The 14,842-nt window shown below is 56.4% G+C and overlaps 4 protein-coding genes across 4 annotated transcripts; 3 read left to right on the top strand and 1 right to left on the bottom strand.

Annotated features, from left to right (window-relative positions):
* Window positions 1–1,917: 1,917 nt before the first annotated feature.
* Window positions 1,918–2,824, top strand: CHGG_06212 (uncharacterized protein; the record flags this gene model as incomplete). Its single annotated transcript, XM_001222306.1, has 3 exons — window positions 1,918–2,052; window positions 2,483–2,612; window positions 2,751–2,824. The coding sequence occupies 3 exons, from the start codon at window positions 1,918–1,920 to the stop codon at window positions 2,822–2,824; spliced, it is 339 nt and encodes a 112-aa protein (XP_001222307.1).
* Window positions 2,825–6,859: 4,035 nt separating this feature from the next.
* On the bottom strand, window positions 6,860–8,821 carry CHGG_06211 (uncharacterized protein; the record flags this gene model as incomplete). The annotated part of the gene is made up of 4 exons (XM_001222305.1): window positions 6,860–7,127; window positions 7,211–7,544; window positions 7,950–8,082; window positions 8,621–8,821. 4 exons carry the CDS (start codon window positions 8,819–8,821, stop codon window positions 6,860–6,862), a joined length of 936 nt encoding a protein of 311 aa, XP_001222306.1.
* Window positions 8,822–10,424: 1,603 nt separating this feature from the next.
* Window positions 10,425–11,781, top strand: CHGG_06210 (uncharacterized protein; the record flags this gene model as incomplete). The annotated part of the gene is made up of 5 exons (XM_001222304.1): window positions 10,425–10,668; window positions 10,871–10,941; window positions 11,388–11,496; window positions 11,581–11,680; window positions 11,745–11,781. 5 exons carry the CDS (start codon window positions 10,425–10,427, stop codon window positions 11,779–11,781), a joined length of 561 nt encoding a protein of 186 aa, XP_001222305.1.
* A 562-nt stretch (window positions 11,782–12,343) lies between these two features.
* CHGG_06209 (uncharacterized protein) lies at window positions 12,344–14,842 on the top strand (the record flags this gene model as incomplete). The annotated part of the gene is made up of 3 exons (XM_001222303.1): window positions 12,344–13,008; window positions 13,130–13,450; window positions 13,798–14,842. 3 exons carry the CDS (start codon window positions 12,344–12,346, stop codon window positions 14,840–14,842), a joined length of 2,031 nt encoding a protein of 676 aa, XP_001222304.1.

Below are 14,842 nucleotides of genomic sequence, written 5' to 3'. Positions count from 1 at the left end.
CAGGAACAGGAAAAAAAGAATGCTTGAAGGCAGCAAACCTCGGACGAGGCAACCACTCGATGCATGTCCTGATTGGCCAGGCCACCCAGCGACGTCATGCAGAATTGGAGAAATGTGACCTGTATCGCCTTTTGTGTGGCGGCGAGAGTCAGGTTTGTCTTTGACTTGAAGGCAACTAACTCTGTTTAAGTTCCCCCTCCTAGGTACGATGGAGGGCCCTGCCAGCCCAAGCACGCCGACGGACAATGCAGAAAGATACCGCGTAACCTGATTCTCTGTGCTTGCGTCCTGGCCAGGCCTGGGCACCGTTGTATCGTGTCTGTCGCTGTACTTGGTGGGTTGGACGACAGGCCAGATATCGAGGAACTGTAATTTTCGGGGCTTCCATGCCCAAATGTTGCTTCTCCCTCCGGAATCCCTCAGCCGCTGCAGCCCGCCCCCGATCGTTGCCCTGCCGGGATTAAGTCCGTGTGTGCATCCCTTCTCGACTTGCATGGAGCTGCATGGGGAGCATGCAGGTTTTGAATCGAGGCTTACTCGTCAAACGGATAGGGCTCTTCTCATCCCCGGATATGCCTAACTGGACTCGTCGATGCAAAGCTCCGTCTCGTCTGCAGGATGCACTGGACGAAGTACCGAAGCATCGGGCCGGCCCCACACTCTCCGGGAATCCCCACCCAACGGCCTGGCGGGGGCTTGGCGCCGGCAGGCATTCCCCACCCTCCCGGGGCCGAGGAGGTTGCTCGTTGGAGAGATAGGTAGCTGGGGATGAGTAGTTTGATACCAAGTCGGGTAGCCTTTTTTGCGATGGGTAAAATGTGGATCGAGAGCCTAGTTGTTGGAGCAGAACCTCTGAATTGCCTTCACTGATAGCGCGGTTGCTTGGCGGGACAAGTGTTAGATAGAGGGGAATTACTCGCCTTTGGAAATAATGGTTGGGCCTGTTTCTCAAGGCAGAAATGGGCCCCCGCCAGGAACTACCAGTGAGCTGAATGGTCCTCACCCAGGAGACCCAATCGTCGGGTATCGATACCTGGGGTGGGTGGAGCCAGGGGCTCGGTGAGTTTGCGGTTGCCGCGGTTACGGCGATCTTGTCTTTGTTTTACCCCTGAATGCTCGATTTCCACCCAGTCGAACCGGAACTTCGATATTGAATTGCCCACACCCACCCTATGCACGAGCGGGTGACGTTGGGTGCGGACGTATAGAGCATGTCAGCGTCAACTGTTGTAGGAACCCGTTAAGACCGCGGAAAGCGCGGGATCCCGCCAAGCGGATTTGACGCAGGTAGCATTTTGGGTCGTAGTGCCGAAGTTGCCGTGATATCTAAGCAGGCCCGTCTTTGGGTTGATGACGCTTTGGACACGACATCGCTTGCGTCAGAGAGGTGTGGGGGGTTGAAATGTGAGTGGATAGTGATGGACGGGAACGACGGGATGAGAATAAAACAAGTAGACACCTTCGGGACCGGTGGGGGAGTTGTTTCAAATAGGAGTCCCTCCCGGTTTGGTTTCTCTTTTGTCGTGGAAGTAGAAAAGGCACTGGCATGTTTGATATGCTGTACTTGACAGTGGCGAAGTTGCTCTGGCATCTTGCTTCTGGACTCGGCGCATAAAGAAAACAGACATCAAGGCTACATGCACCTTCACCTTGTTGCGCGACACTTATCGGAGGCCAATACTAGTTCTGGCAATAAAGAAGCAATTATTGATAAACTTGCCGTCTCCCAATCTGTTACAAGTTTCTCAACTGAATACAGGAAAAGAGGGGAAAAGGGAAAGGGGCGACTTGAAGGGGGTGGGGGTGGGGGTGGGGGTGGGGAGTGCTAGTCCGTGACAAGTAAGAGTAACCCGATACCCTGAAGCAAAACTTGATACTGAAGCATTGGACCTCAGCTGAGATCTAAATGGTGGCCAAATGGCCAAGGCCAACTTGGCCCGACTGGCCACTTTAGTGGCGATAAAAAGAGGAGAGCCAGGAGGCCGCTCCGGCTCGAGAATACCCCTGAGCCGTGGACTTCCCCTGACCATTCTCAAAACCATCGGGTTCTGGGTAGGGTTCCTCGACGGTGCAGTCATCCCATCCTTCCTCTTCTTGTGTTTTGTCTGCCCCAGCCAATTCGACGGTTTTGCTGCGACGTCGATATTTTTCCGGTCGGCTGTTCGGTTCGGGGGCTGTCTAGATCTTCAATGTCGAGAGCCTGAGCGTACGGATTAAGGGGGTTGGGACTCCATCCCGAGACAGGAAATATCGAAATAACCCGCCATAGTATTTGTGGGTCTTCGCTCTCCATGGCGCCCTTGAGACATCAAGTAACCTCCTTGGGGTCTGCCTCCCGAGGACTGGAACGACATCAGCGTTGTTGTTATGACTCCTTTTCTTTCTTCTCTCTTTCGCCGCTTTGTCGGTCTGTTTCTCTTCGGCGAATGTTGGGCGTTGCGATCTGTGAACAAATTATGGTTATTGGTAAGTTATTCCCCAGCTTGGGATGAGAACGATGCTCACCGAGAAGGAAACACCAAGGTCGAGGCCGCCAAGTCGTTGCCATCGTCTTGATCGCCATCATTCATGGGCTCAGGGCTTGCCGTCGTGTAGCACCACCCTTTTCCCAAGTAAGATGGCGAATGATTTTGGTGGTTCAAGTCTGTTTGCGGAATGCTAACCTCCGGTGGCGATGATGGGAGGGAGGAATCCAGAGAGAAGGGGGCGGGTTGTGGAACGGGGGATGGATGACACTGATCCGAATACAGCAAAGAGTCCGATGGACCTGTGGATCCGATGGTCGATGATTGTCGAGCGGGCGTCGATGGATGGGTCAGGCTGAGGTACGACGCTGAGCTACGCGATGGATCGGAACGGTACCGTTTGGGCCTCAAGCTGTCGTAAGCACCGGATCGATGTCTTTTATCGGCCATGATGAAGGGGGCTGCTGCCATCTGCGGAGTTTAACGAACTTTTCCAAAGAGTATGGCGGCTGCTATCCAACACAGCATCTCGAGCGCCGTTGGGGGGAATAAAAGGGGGAGTCGGATGAAACGGGCGACTCGTTTGGAAAAAGGCAACCGACAAGAGAACGAGGCGACCGGGGATGGAAGCGGTCAGTTTGGCATTGAGCCATTGTAAACTTCTTGCAACATCGGCTAGTGGTCGCGCCAGGTCCGGGTGCTGGGCGACTCCAGGGGGACGGGACCAAACGGATGATGTCTTCACACGAGTCAGTCCAGGATCCCGGCCGGGACCTCCGCTATCGATGTGCACTGCCCCCCAAAGCCTTTACCGCTTCGCCATGTGTCAACGCCCATCTCCGGCCGAATCAAGAGAGAGTGTACTCTTCCATGAACATTTACTGGGTTGGGCTTCGAGTCGGAAGGCGGACAGCGGGATAAAGCATCGCATTGTTCGGTTGCCTAGGGGTTGAAGGCAATGAATGGGGCGCATGTTGGTTCGCAAGGGAATCCCTAGGCCTAGGAATGCCGGTCCGGGACCGGAGAGAGCATCTGGTGGTTGAGGGAGAGATGAAAGGAAGGATGCCGGAGCCGTGGATTCGAGGGAGCTGCTCCAGATAACTGAAGAAGAGACAATTCAGCGGAATAACAAGAGCCTGTTATTACCAGCCACCGGGACCGATTTAGAAACACACGGTTGCGCCCCTCAATAAATACCCTCTGTTGACGCCCTCTGCAGGTTGTGCCGTGATCACACATTCTTTTAGGCTGGCTGCTGCAGGACTGGGCCTGCAAACCTGCAACCCAACCCTCCATTGTACGTAGTATGCTAGAGGGTGTTGCCATGGCGAGATGGTGTCGAGGTTACCTATAAATCGGCCAAACAACGGCTGGAAATATTTGTTTCGTTTCACTGATCACCCCCAATTTGATGCAGCCTCCTAGAAACAAGCCTTTGATCAGATTGCACATGCTTAGTTGACCCGCTTTCGGTCCACCCTTAATTGAGAATGAATGTTTCTTGAAGCGCCAGGCTTCGCGCCATCTATGTTTTGTCTGCGGCCTGGAGTGGAAGGGGGAGGGGCCTGAGGCAGGCTGGTTTGGTTTGTCACGGCCTGAGGGGGTGGTGGATGATCGATCCACTGGCGGGTCCCGTCTCTCAAGTATGGGCACCCTCCCCGAACCACTTCGTTTTACTTTTCCTACTGGATCCTCCCTTTGCTTCCAAATTCTCAGAAGCAACGATCGTTCCAGCAGCGCTTAGCCCAGAGGTTGGTTTACCTGACTGAGACTCAACTTGAGCATCTCCGGGCGCGCCATCTTCCGTCCTCCACATATCCCTCCACAGGTTTCCATCCATACCCTCCAAAAACTACCGCGGACGCACTTGTTCAGTTATTAATGTAAGCCTCTTTTCGGCCTAGGTGGTATTTAGACTGCCTGCAAGCGATTACGAAAGCGTATGCGCGCATATTGCCGATGGGTTTCGTCGAGCATCACCCGCATTTACCACCCACCTCGAGAAACCGGCGAACTTGGCACATCAATGTCGGCCCCGACATTTCCGCATGCTAGCCGTGGCCGTTTGGCCGGCCGTGTCTTAGTTCGGCGGCTACCCCGCTACATGGCGTTTAGCCACCGCCCCGTCAACCGTCGTCAACGGGTCTGGGTCGTGGTCTACGGGTGCTACAAAGTCATTTCAACCAAGGCGACGACATTGAGTCGCCTTATAACCGACATTGAATGATGGAGTTAGGCGTTTATTCCCCACTGCAAGAAAAAGGGTGGATGGTTTATTGACTTCCGGGTCGTTGATCGGCGCTCTTCGCGCCGTTGCACCCCGACCTGGCCTCCGGCTGCATGGGTGACGCCACCCCCAGCCTTTCCCAAGTTAACCGTGTTTCTTTAACGGGCCAACTTGAACTCCTGCATCCTCAAGAACCCAAAGGGGTATAATAAGGGAGGGAGGGCGGCGCTAAGTTGAGAACAAAACCTGTTGCTCACCTGTGCTTTTTTGTGGCCAGCCACTTGACAAGTTCCCGCACCTGCTTCCTCTGGTGAGACGGCTGGCCAGCGCTTGGCACCGTCATTAGCCCCCTACAATGGTATGTATCCCCTCCAACAACGCCTCTCAGTGGCGCTCGTTTTCCTGCTGTTTTGAGCTCTGGGCCCTTACTAACGTTTTATGGTTTGTGGCAGAACAACCTCCGCTTTTTTTGATCGTCTCTCCTTGCCCCTTGCAGCATCGTTGGCGATCTCGACCCACCAACACGACGTCCTCCGGAGTCGTTCGTCCTCCTCAGGCCGATGTTGTTGGCCGAAAATCCCTAGAACTTGCCCGGCGTAGCTTTGAGTGGCGAGGCATTTCCGCTATTAGGTTCCACTGGCGGCAAAGTTATGGGTCTGGGACCAAGAGAGCACATGGGGCCCATTGATGTTATCGGCGGTGGCATGCCCCTACACCGCCTTGGGGGTTGAAATAAGCTCTGCGACGGTGTGCTGGAGATCAAACCCTCAGCGGCTCGGCCCGTATGGAGTGCTGTCGTCATCCACGAGATTCACCGCTGCATGATCCCAGCTCTGTTGGGTGATTGGAAGCGTGAAAATCCGGTGGGCTGATGCCCTCGGCTTTGACCGGGTTATCCTGACCGGTCGTGCCCAGAACATGTCAGGGCACGCAGTTCAACCATTTGCCAACGGGCTCAGGGCAAAGCCAGAACCTGGATGGATGCCTGGGTTACAAGGATGGCCAAGGAGGCGTGGGATTTCGAACGAACGGTTCCACCCCCAGTCCGGGACATTGGGCTTACGGAAGATCCTTCAAGCAACGACGCGGTGGGAGGGAACTTGTAGCTTCGGGCTAGCTGTTTCCACAATCAACCCGGTCTTGCCATCAGATTGAGGCAAACGGCCGCCTCAAGTGTCATTCGGCAGGGGGGTGAACGACGGCAAGCCCATGGTCTCGGTGCTGGGGAGTGGATTGAGTGGATTGGTGGTACTGGCACAAACATTTGCGTCGGGACCGCGGGAAGCAGCAGACCCCCCACCGGTATGAAGGGAAACAGCATCTTCTCGTGCCACGGATCCTGGTGTGAGGCATCCCATTGTTGTTGATTGGTTACCACGAAGATCAGGTCATCGTGTTAGGCTCGTATTGACAGCGAGCCTAATAAGCAAGTCATCATGCATTGCCAGGCGGGACGGTAATAGTTGTGGTGTACTATAGATGTGCATTCGTCAACGGAAGGAGCTCGTTGGGAGCTCGCTTGACTTCGGGAGATCGTGCTCCGAATGCTTTTTGCGCCGGTCGCTTTTAAATGGGGAAAGCCACCCACTGTAAAACCCGCCGCTCCCCCTGAAGCTCCTAAAAATTTGACACCTTCGATTCCCCCATCCTCACCCAACGAATGAATTGACATCAGTGGACAACCCCGCGCGAATTCGGAACCCAAAACATCTCCCGAATTTTGGCCGTCTCCAATTGAGGGCACACATAAACCACACACCCGACGTCATCTGTGTTGAAGCCGACATGAATGGCATATTGGATCGCGATAGCCACTTGACGCCAAAGAGCCGAGGCCCAAGCGACGACCGGGGGCAGCACCCTTGGCTCATGCTAATCTCAATTGAAAACAACCAAAATGAAATGATGATAACTACCTATTAAGCCATGCCATCTACCCATGTGCTACACAAATTGATAACTCAAGAACCTCTACTTACTTATCATCATAGATGACCAACCCCGATCAATCTCAAAATCATTTTCCAACTTCTCCTGGCACCAGACGACCCCAGCGACGACGACAAGCCGAAACTTGGTTCCAGTTGTAGCAGCCGCCCTGATGCCCCGACTCGAAAGGAAGACCTCTCCCTCCTCGCCCGTCCTTTCTACCCCTTACCCATCCTTTCTACTCCTTGCCCGCCGGCGCCTGTCCGCCGCCGCAGGTCGCGGCGTCCTTCTTAGCGCCGGCGGGCTTCTCCTGGCTGTCCCGAGGCGGTCCCTCAGGTGCCGGGACGGCGAGCTCGCCCGCCACGCCCGGCGTGCCCGGTGGATACGACGACAAACCTAGGCCGATGGGCGCGCCGCCCTGGCTGTCGAGCAACACCGTGATGCGGTCCTTCCAAGTGGGGGTGTGCCCGGGCCCGGTGGCCGGTGGCGGTGAGGGGGTCAGGCGGCTGTTTTGCTCGTCAGTTCTTTGTGTCTGCCTGTGGGTTTTCTTTGGTCCCCTGGTTGGGTATGGGTGTGTTGTCTTGCTTACATTTCACGTTGGGGCGGCGAGTCCAAGACCTGAATGTGCGGGCCCGGGGGGCTCGGCGCGCCGCTGGCAAGGTCCGCGAGCATGTTGCCGACTTCGATGCCGGGGTGGTCGCTGTCCTTCCATCCGGACACAGGCTCGGCGGTCTCGGGGGTTTGGGGCAGCGAGATGCTGTTGGGGTACTGGTCCGTCTGCTGGGTTGCCGGCTGGTGCTGCTCTAGCGGGCTGGGCTGACCGGCCTTGTTGCCTGATCCGTGGTTGGCTTCGGCAGTCATTGTCGGTAACGCAATGGTTTCTGAAGGAGTGTTTATGCTTGATACGGTAACCAAGTTGGTTACTGTGTAGAACAAAGTCGAGGAGCTGGGATGCACCCGGCAACGCAATGGGTTTCCGAAGGAGTGTTTATTTTCGATGCGGCAACCAAGTTGGTTACCGTGTAGAGCAAAGTCGAGTAGCTGGGATGAAGTCGGCGACGCAATGTGTTGTTGAAGGAGCGTTTATGGTTGATGCGGTAACCAAATTGGTTACCGTGTGCAGAGCAAAGTCGGGCAACTGGGATAAAAATTATGTTGTGGGAAAAGGAGTGTTGAAGGAAGGAGATGGAAAGAAACCGATCGACGGGGGTTCTCTACCTTGCTATTGAAAACGCTGAAGTGGAGTCATCAGTCCAAGCATCTTGTGTGCCACAGCAGATCTGCTGTCATGCCATCTCGACGGGATTACATGGGTTCTCAGGACCCACGGATCGGGGGATTCCTGGCGGGACACATGCCGTTGGACGACAGCGCCAACTCGGGAGGCGAAGGGCGGTCAGGCGATGAACGGAGGCATTGCCCCTGGAAACTGCACACTGCCCTACGATGTGACGGTTCCGACTGTCGTGTCCCGCATATTTCCGCACATTTTGTCTTGACCTTCGGCTAATAATAGTCGGAAGGACGAAAGAAAAAAGCACCCCCGTCGCCCAAGGACCGGAAAACGCTGTCTACGATGACTCTTAGGATCCGTTGACAACCTGGAGGTTTTGGGCGGATCATTGGCATCGAGATCTGGGCCTGGGCTTGGTAAGGGGGACAGGGGGGCAGGGGGGGCAGGGGGAATGCCGTATTCCAGATCCAAGTGCTATCCGGTACCAAAGATAAGGCCGATCGCCTACTGTGGGAGTACGGCACTGCATGCTGAGGAACCTTGAGCAGCCCGTTCAGTCGGGACAGGCGCCATGTGGCAGCCATATACGAAGTCAAGCTTTGGGGCCTTCTCATTCCAGAAACCGCGGAGCAACGCCCTCTTGGGAGATCTCTTGCGTCACTGGTTGGAACTGAACATTGCGCCGCAAAAAACGCTCGGGAAAAGCACCGCAGTCGGAGAGGGATCAGGGGTGCCCTGAGACGGGTGCGAAAGGGACAAACTCACACGGATCAGCCTGCGGCGCCTCAGTTCCAGCGTCGATTCTCCTTTTCGTGGAGCGCAGATCCGGCAGAGACGGCTGCGAAGCCCGCTGCCATTGCTTACGATCAGCCTTCCGCTTTTCTGACCAATCGTTATTTGGCTGGCACCCCAACGGAAGACGACTTCGTGTCGAGGAGAAGCCTTGACGTTTGTTTGGGTCGACATTCGGGGAGCACGGCCTGAGGAGAGGACTACCGAGAGGCAGCAAGGACTGCCAGTCTGGTTCGCGGGACACATATACGTCCACAAAGGAGGAAGGATCAGCATCCACTATTAATCTTAACGGTAGTGCCTTCCACGCCAGAAATGGGTTTGGCTTTTGCTATTCGTCCGGGGTTGTGGCCGCCCATGAGGTCCTGATCCTGGGTCGTGCAGGAAGGCAGGATAAGGCAAGATGAAACGGCCCCCCCGTGGCTGTTTTTGTCCTGGTCAGCTGGCACCAGGGAGTGGCTGGCGCCAAAAAGGCGATGGGCGTTTCCCTTCCCGCCCAACCCATGCACCCGCCGTTCAGGCGATTATGCACTGCTATTGAGTGGCGGAATGATCACACAAGCTTCTAGAAACCCTAGCGTTGATCACCAGCCTCGCTCGACTCTAGACAGTGACATTTTATTTGGGGTGCTAGTCTATGTGTAAAATGTGCGAATCAAGCTACTGTGTAGGTACGAACCAAAGTCTCCTTTTACCCTGCAGGCTGGCAGATGGTGTTGCGGGCGGGGTGGCTACCAACGTACATGCGTTGATGCGAACTCTAGGGGTCACAAGATCTAGTTCATGCGGACTTCCTCCTTTCTCTCCTCATTCTGCCACCCCGTTTAGTTCGGGGTGCGTAGGGCGAGGGAATAATGAGGCTCAACCAGACCGCTCTCGGTTTCCTGGACGGGGCGATGCTGCAATCAACCGTGAAATTAGATTACTCCCACGTCAGCTTTGCGGCTGGACGAGTTTTCAACAAGGGCGGCCCAGGAGTGGTTCCTTATTCGGGTGGGGGTGGGACGGGAAGTCGCAGCTGCCGCCGGCGCTTGACCCGCCCTTGACAGAAGAGCGCCTGCCCCGAAGCCAGAGTGGGCAGATTTTGTGTCTGAAAAGAATGCAGCGGGCAGGTAGTTCCTTCAATGGAGGAGACTCCGTCTCATGTTAGAAAGCTCGAATCGGCAATGAACCTCCCTCTTTGTTGCACGAGGACCGCCACATCGAGGAGCCGAGCCAATACTCGGTTGCTCAGCAATGCCACGTCGATGACTGCACCGAATCGAAAAATGATTGGCCTAGGGTGGTCGATTTGAGTTTGAATCAATCTCGGATTGCAAACCGCCCTCTGAGCGCCGGCACAGGTGTTGAATTTACAAATCCCCAGAAAGGTTGACTTTACGGGATCTCCGACATGGTAAAAAGTCAAAGGGCTTGACAGAACCGCATACTTGGTACATGGCGCGATGCAACCTAGGAAACGAACCAACCGCTGAATGAATTTGCTTCCTTGCCACTGCATTGGGGACGCGGGTACGAGGGCTCTCCCATTGCCGCACATTGCAGATTGACAGACGCGAGATCCTGAGATGGGCATCGGTGCGTGGCAGTTCTTCTGGAAGGAATCCCAGCTTGCCCTTTTTCGTCTATTTTGCCCTCCCAACCCCCTCCTCCCCGCACAAGAACATTTTATGATCTTCAGGGCGTCCGGCTAACTACGTGTAACCGCTAGTTGGACAGCTTCTCGATTGAGCTGTGGCAGCACCAACCCGCGCGGCACTCATCCGTTCCACCAAACATGGGTCCCTCCCCCGATCACACTCTCTCGCCGCCTGCATATCTTCCAGAATCCCCGCGACATTGCACAACAAAAGTTCTGCAGAGAAAAGGGGGGATGTCTCACATGACAGGAAATATGTCACGGGGTTCTGGTGAATTTGCAGGCGAAAAAGTCGGCAAAGCGAGGGCTGATTTGGCCCACAAGGCATCCTTCATCCAGGTTGTTCGTCGCCGCGTGCATTTGGTGAAATGTGCGGGTGGGGGTGGGTGTGGCGGCGTGTCGCCCAGAGCACAGTGCTGCCGTTCTGCCCTTCCCCTTTCGTTCGCTTCTTCCTCAGAGTCCCCTCCTGCGCCAAGCGGGCACACCACAAGTTTCGGGTTTGGGACAGCATGCCCTCCGCCCAAGCTCTGAGGTCTCGTTTCCCTAGGTGCGTCTCGCCCAAACACTGGACCTTTTCTGGCAAGTGTACCCGGTGGATGAGGGGAGTGCGGTGGGAGGGTGGACGGTTGAACGGTTGGACCGTGGACGGCTGGAGGTTTGTTTTCTCGACCATGCCGTCAGAGCGGGGGTTCAGCCCTCACTTCCACCAACGCATCATCAATTCGCGATATGGCCCGAGAGCGCGCCGGGTTGGAAAATGGGACTCGAGGTTGGGTCTTCCCTGTCATTATCCGTGCTACCCCTGTCTCGAACATCCTTGGACAGGTTCAGGTTCAGGGCTGCTCACAGCCAGAGAACAATAGGGCGAACGCTGCACCCGAATTGTGATAATGAGTTTTGCCACTCGCTTCGTCCATGAGAATAACGGGTCAACACACAATAAAAACACACACAGTCAAGGTGGCACCTCTCGCCCAATCCTCCTAGGAGCTCATCTACCTGGCTGCCCCCCACCGGGCTAGTCTAGGCTCGCGTCTTGATTGTTACGCGCCATTCTCTTTGGGGTATATGCCACAATATCGCAAAACACAGGTGGCATAGACCGAGCCCAGCGCGGTTAGGGACGGGTCCATTGTCGGAGAAGGTTGGGATACTGCGCCAGCCCACAACAGATTACCCCAGGCTAGTTCTGCGGCGTTGCGAGGACAGCGTAAGCTCCCGCGGAGTGGGTAGTCAAACTCGCCAACCCGAGAACTCGTGCCCTTGCACGGGCATGCGGTATGTTGTACAACAGTTCGTTTAATTTCCCCCATCGGTATCCACTCGATTCTGCCTCCTGTCAAAGTCCCCTCCCCGAACAGGAAACGGTTCCCGAACCGCCTCCCGCACGGTTGGTAGGTAAGCGGTTAGCGGTGAGGAGCGACATCTAATGAGTGGTTTCGCACGTCACGTCACTAGCTTGTTCGCCCAGGAGACCCAGGGGACAGTCGAGTGAGATGTTTGAGTTCTCTTAGATCATTGCGAGCTGGACCACCGATGATGCAGGAGAGTGGGTCTGCCACCAAGGAGACGTGCTCGGGGACTTGCTCGGCCTGGGAAGGGGAGGGACCGCGTTGACACCGGATGGGGCCCCCACGGGGCGAACCGAAATGTGCCGGTTATATGACAGACGGGCCACCGGGTGGCGATGTTGGGTTCCGTGCGTGTTGGCTTATTCCACTTGACGAGTGACTCAACAAATGATAAAAAAGACCCGTTCACCCCGATGTCCTCTAACAATACCGCTTACTGATGGTTCACTTCTTGTCATCAACCGACTTTCGCTGCACTCCGAGCCAACTTCCTCGGAAGAAACAGCATCAAACGTATAAATAGCAAGCACAAGCACACGATTTTGTGGAGCCAAACTTTTCCATTTCAACTCTGCCACCGCATATATCTCAACTACAGACGCATCTACTCCTCGCCCCATACATTCCTAACATCCATCCCCGTCATCTCAGCATAAGAGACACCCGCCCTCCACCTTCATTCTTCACCATCCACGCACAACTCCAATGCCATCCCCCTCCGAGTTCTCGTCCCAGGCCCGCCGCCGCGGGCTCGGCGACAACACCGCCAAACCGCCGGCCAAGCCCGGCTACTGCTACGACATCCACCTGACAGACGACCACCCGTGTGCGCCCTCCCCGCCGCAAATCTTCAGCTCCACCAACGCCGAGCTCTGGATCCACGGCTGGCCAGCCACGGCGCACGAACACCAAGACTACTTCGCGGAGTGGGAGCACCCGCCGCCAAAACACCACCAGCACCAGCAACCCCCGCAGCACCAGCCGCAGCAGCACCCAATACCCCTCGTAAAACCCCACGCCGGCCACGGCACCTCCCACACGGAGCTGACCAAGCTCTCCGGGCGGGAGTACGCGCTGCGGGCAGCCGACCCGTCCGACTTCGCGTCGGTGTGGGAGCACTCGATCCTGCCGCTGCTGAGCGGCCTGATCAAGGAGCACTGCACGGGGGATTTTGCCGTGGACGTGCACAACTTCCCCGAGCGGTCGGCCGAGGCGGTGCCGCGGGTGATCTACATCACGCTCCCCGCCGATATGGACACGGCGGCGCTGGAGCCGGCGGTGCGGGGGGAGCTGGCGCGGGCCGTGCCGGAGCGGTTTAACCCGGTGTATCTCAAGTTTCGGAAGGGGGATTTGCAGAGGTCGCAGTGGTGGTAAGTTTACTGACTTTGTCGTTCTCTTGTCTGCGGGAGGAGGACGGGACTGACAACTTCTCCTCAGGGGTCTAGCCGGAACGACGGATAGCGTGTGTGAACCCAAAAACGTCTCATACAGTCCAGAGCCCATCGTCGGCATGTCGATCGGTCCCGCTAAGGGGCTGGACGCGGCATCGCTAGGCGGTTTCGTAAGGGTCGGACAAAACCTCTACGCCATGAGCGCGCGCCACGTTTTCGAAGACGCCATGAGAGTGGGCCAGCTCCGTGTCAGCCATCCGGCCGACCCAGACTTGCAGCTGGTTGTGCCGCCGGACCCAACGGGTAGGCAGTACGGCATCGGGAGAGTGTCCATGTGCTCGCCGGCCGGGACGTACCGGTCTTCGCTGACGTTTCAGGGGATTCCCGTTCCGGAGGATCAGAAGAAGGTGGAGATGGACTGGTGCGTTCGATTCCCCTTGTCTCCCTTTCTCCCAACCCCCTTCCCTCCAGCTCTATTCCATTTCGAATCCCAGTAAAAGCTAGAGCGGGTCTCCCGAGGCAGCTGCCGCCGCCCAATCGAGCCAAAGTTGGTCCTCCGTGCCGAGGATGGGGCCCTGCTGCCGGAAGAGCTTGCGGTGTCGGCGATTTCACCATTCCCTATCGTCGAGCAATCATCCTAAAACGCTCGCCGAATGTGGTTTCGATGTCGGAAATGTCTTGCGCCGAAAGCAAAATCGCTGACTCTAGTCGGATAAGGTGTCTAATCGGACCTGTGTCGAAGGGGAAGAACGTAGTTCCTATCCCCAGCATGGAGATGAACGGGGGCGTTGCCGTGAAGAGTGTGGCTATGGTGAAGGGCAACACGGAGGTGTATGCCATGGCTCGGACGAGTGGCTATTCCCTCGGCTTCACCTCCGATGTTCCAGGCGTTCGGCGATACAAAGGGCAGGAGAGGAGGGACTGGACGGTCCGCCAGTACTCACCCTTCAAACTCCCCAAGGAGGGTCAGGCCAGCTCGCCGTGGCAAACCGTGAGGCAATGGGTAACGAGCGGCATTGGCGTTCCGGGCGATTCCGGGGCATGGCTGATTCAGCGGTCTGATGATGCTGTCGTGGGATTAATTTGGGGTCGCAATCACGACAGCGGGAACCCGTTCGAAAAGGTCCGGTTCGCCTACTTCACCCCTATTGTCGACATTCTAGCCGATGTGGAGCAGAACCATGCGGATGGGCAAGGGGTCTCTCTGCCGGTATACCGGGACCAGGGATTACCGCGGGACGGTCGATATCGCAACTCTCGCGCGCCAGTAACGGCGGACATGTCCCGCGACCCGTGGAACATCTTTACCACAAGGTCAATCCAAGAGCATCGCCAGGCCCAAGTCGACCTCATCGAGAGTCGGTTCGTCGGTACCAGCGTGCCCGCGATGGAAGCAACATTCGACCGACGGCCCTCGCCTCCAACCGAGCCCGCAACGGACAGCACACCGGGCCACGGTGTGGTAAAAGGCTCCGTCCTCACAGTTGATCCGCCAACACCTGCGCCTCGAAGCGAAAGGGGTGGCTCAATATCGACATCGCGTTCCCAAGAAAGATTGCTACTGGGATTGGGCGCGCATTCCGCACCCGACTTGTCTCTGCCGGAGCTCACGACCGGGTCCTCGATACATTCGGGCCCCAGCATAGGGAGTGATAAGCCTGATGCTGTGGCGGAGGGTAACGATGTTCAGGTGGTTGGGGAGCTCGACGCTGGCGAAGAGATCGCTGAGATCGAGGAGCCCATTCGCGCGAAGGCGTCGTTTGCCCCGAAGTTTCATCAAGTGTCACCGGGACGGGAGCGGATCCTGATGTAA

This window comes from Chaetomium globosum, genomic scaffold (genome assembly GCF_000143365.1).
Source record: "Chaetomium globosum CBS 148.51 scaffold_3 genomic scaffold, whole genome shotgun sequence".
NCBI classification, from domain to species: Eukaryota; Fungi; Ascomycota; class Sordariomycetes; order Sordariales; family Chaetomiaceae; genus Chaetomium; species Chaetomium globosum.
The sequence above is the reverse complement of the archived record's forward strand: the minus strand, read 5'-3'. Positions and strand labels throughout refer to the sequence as shown.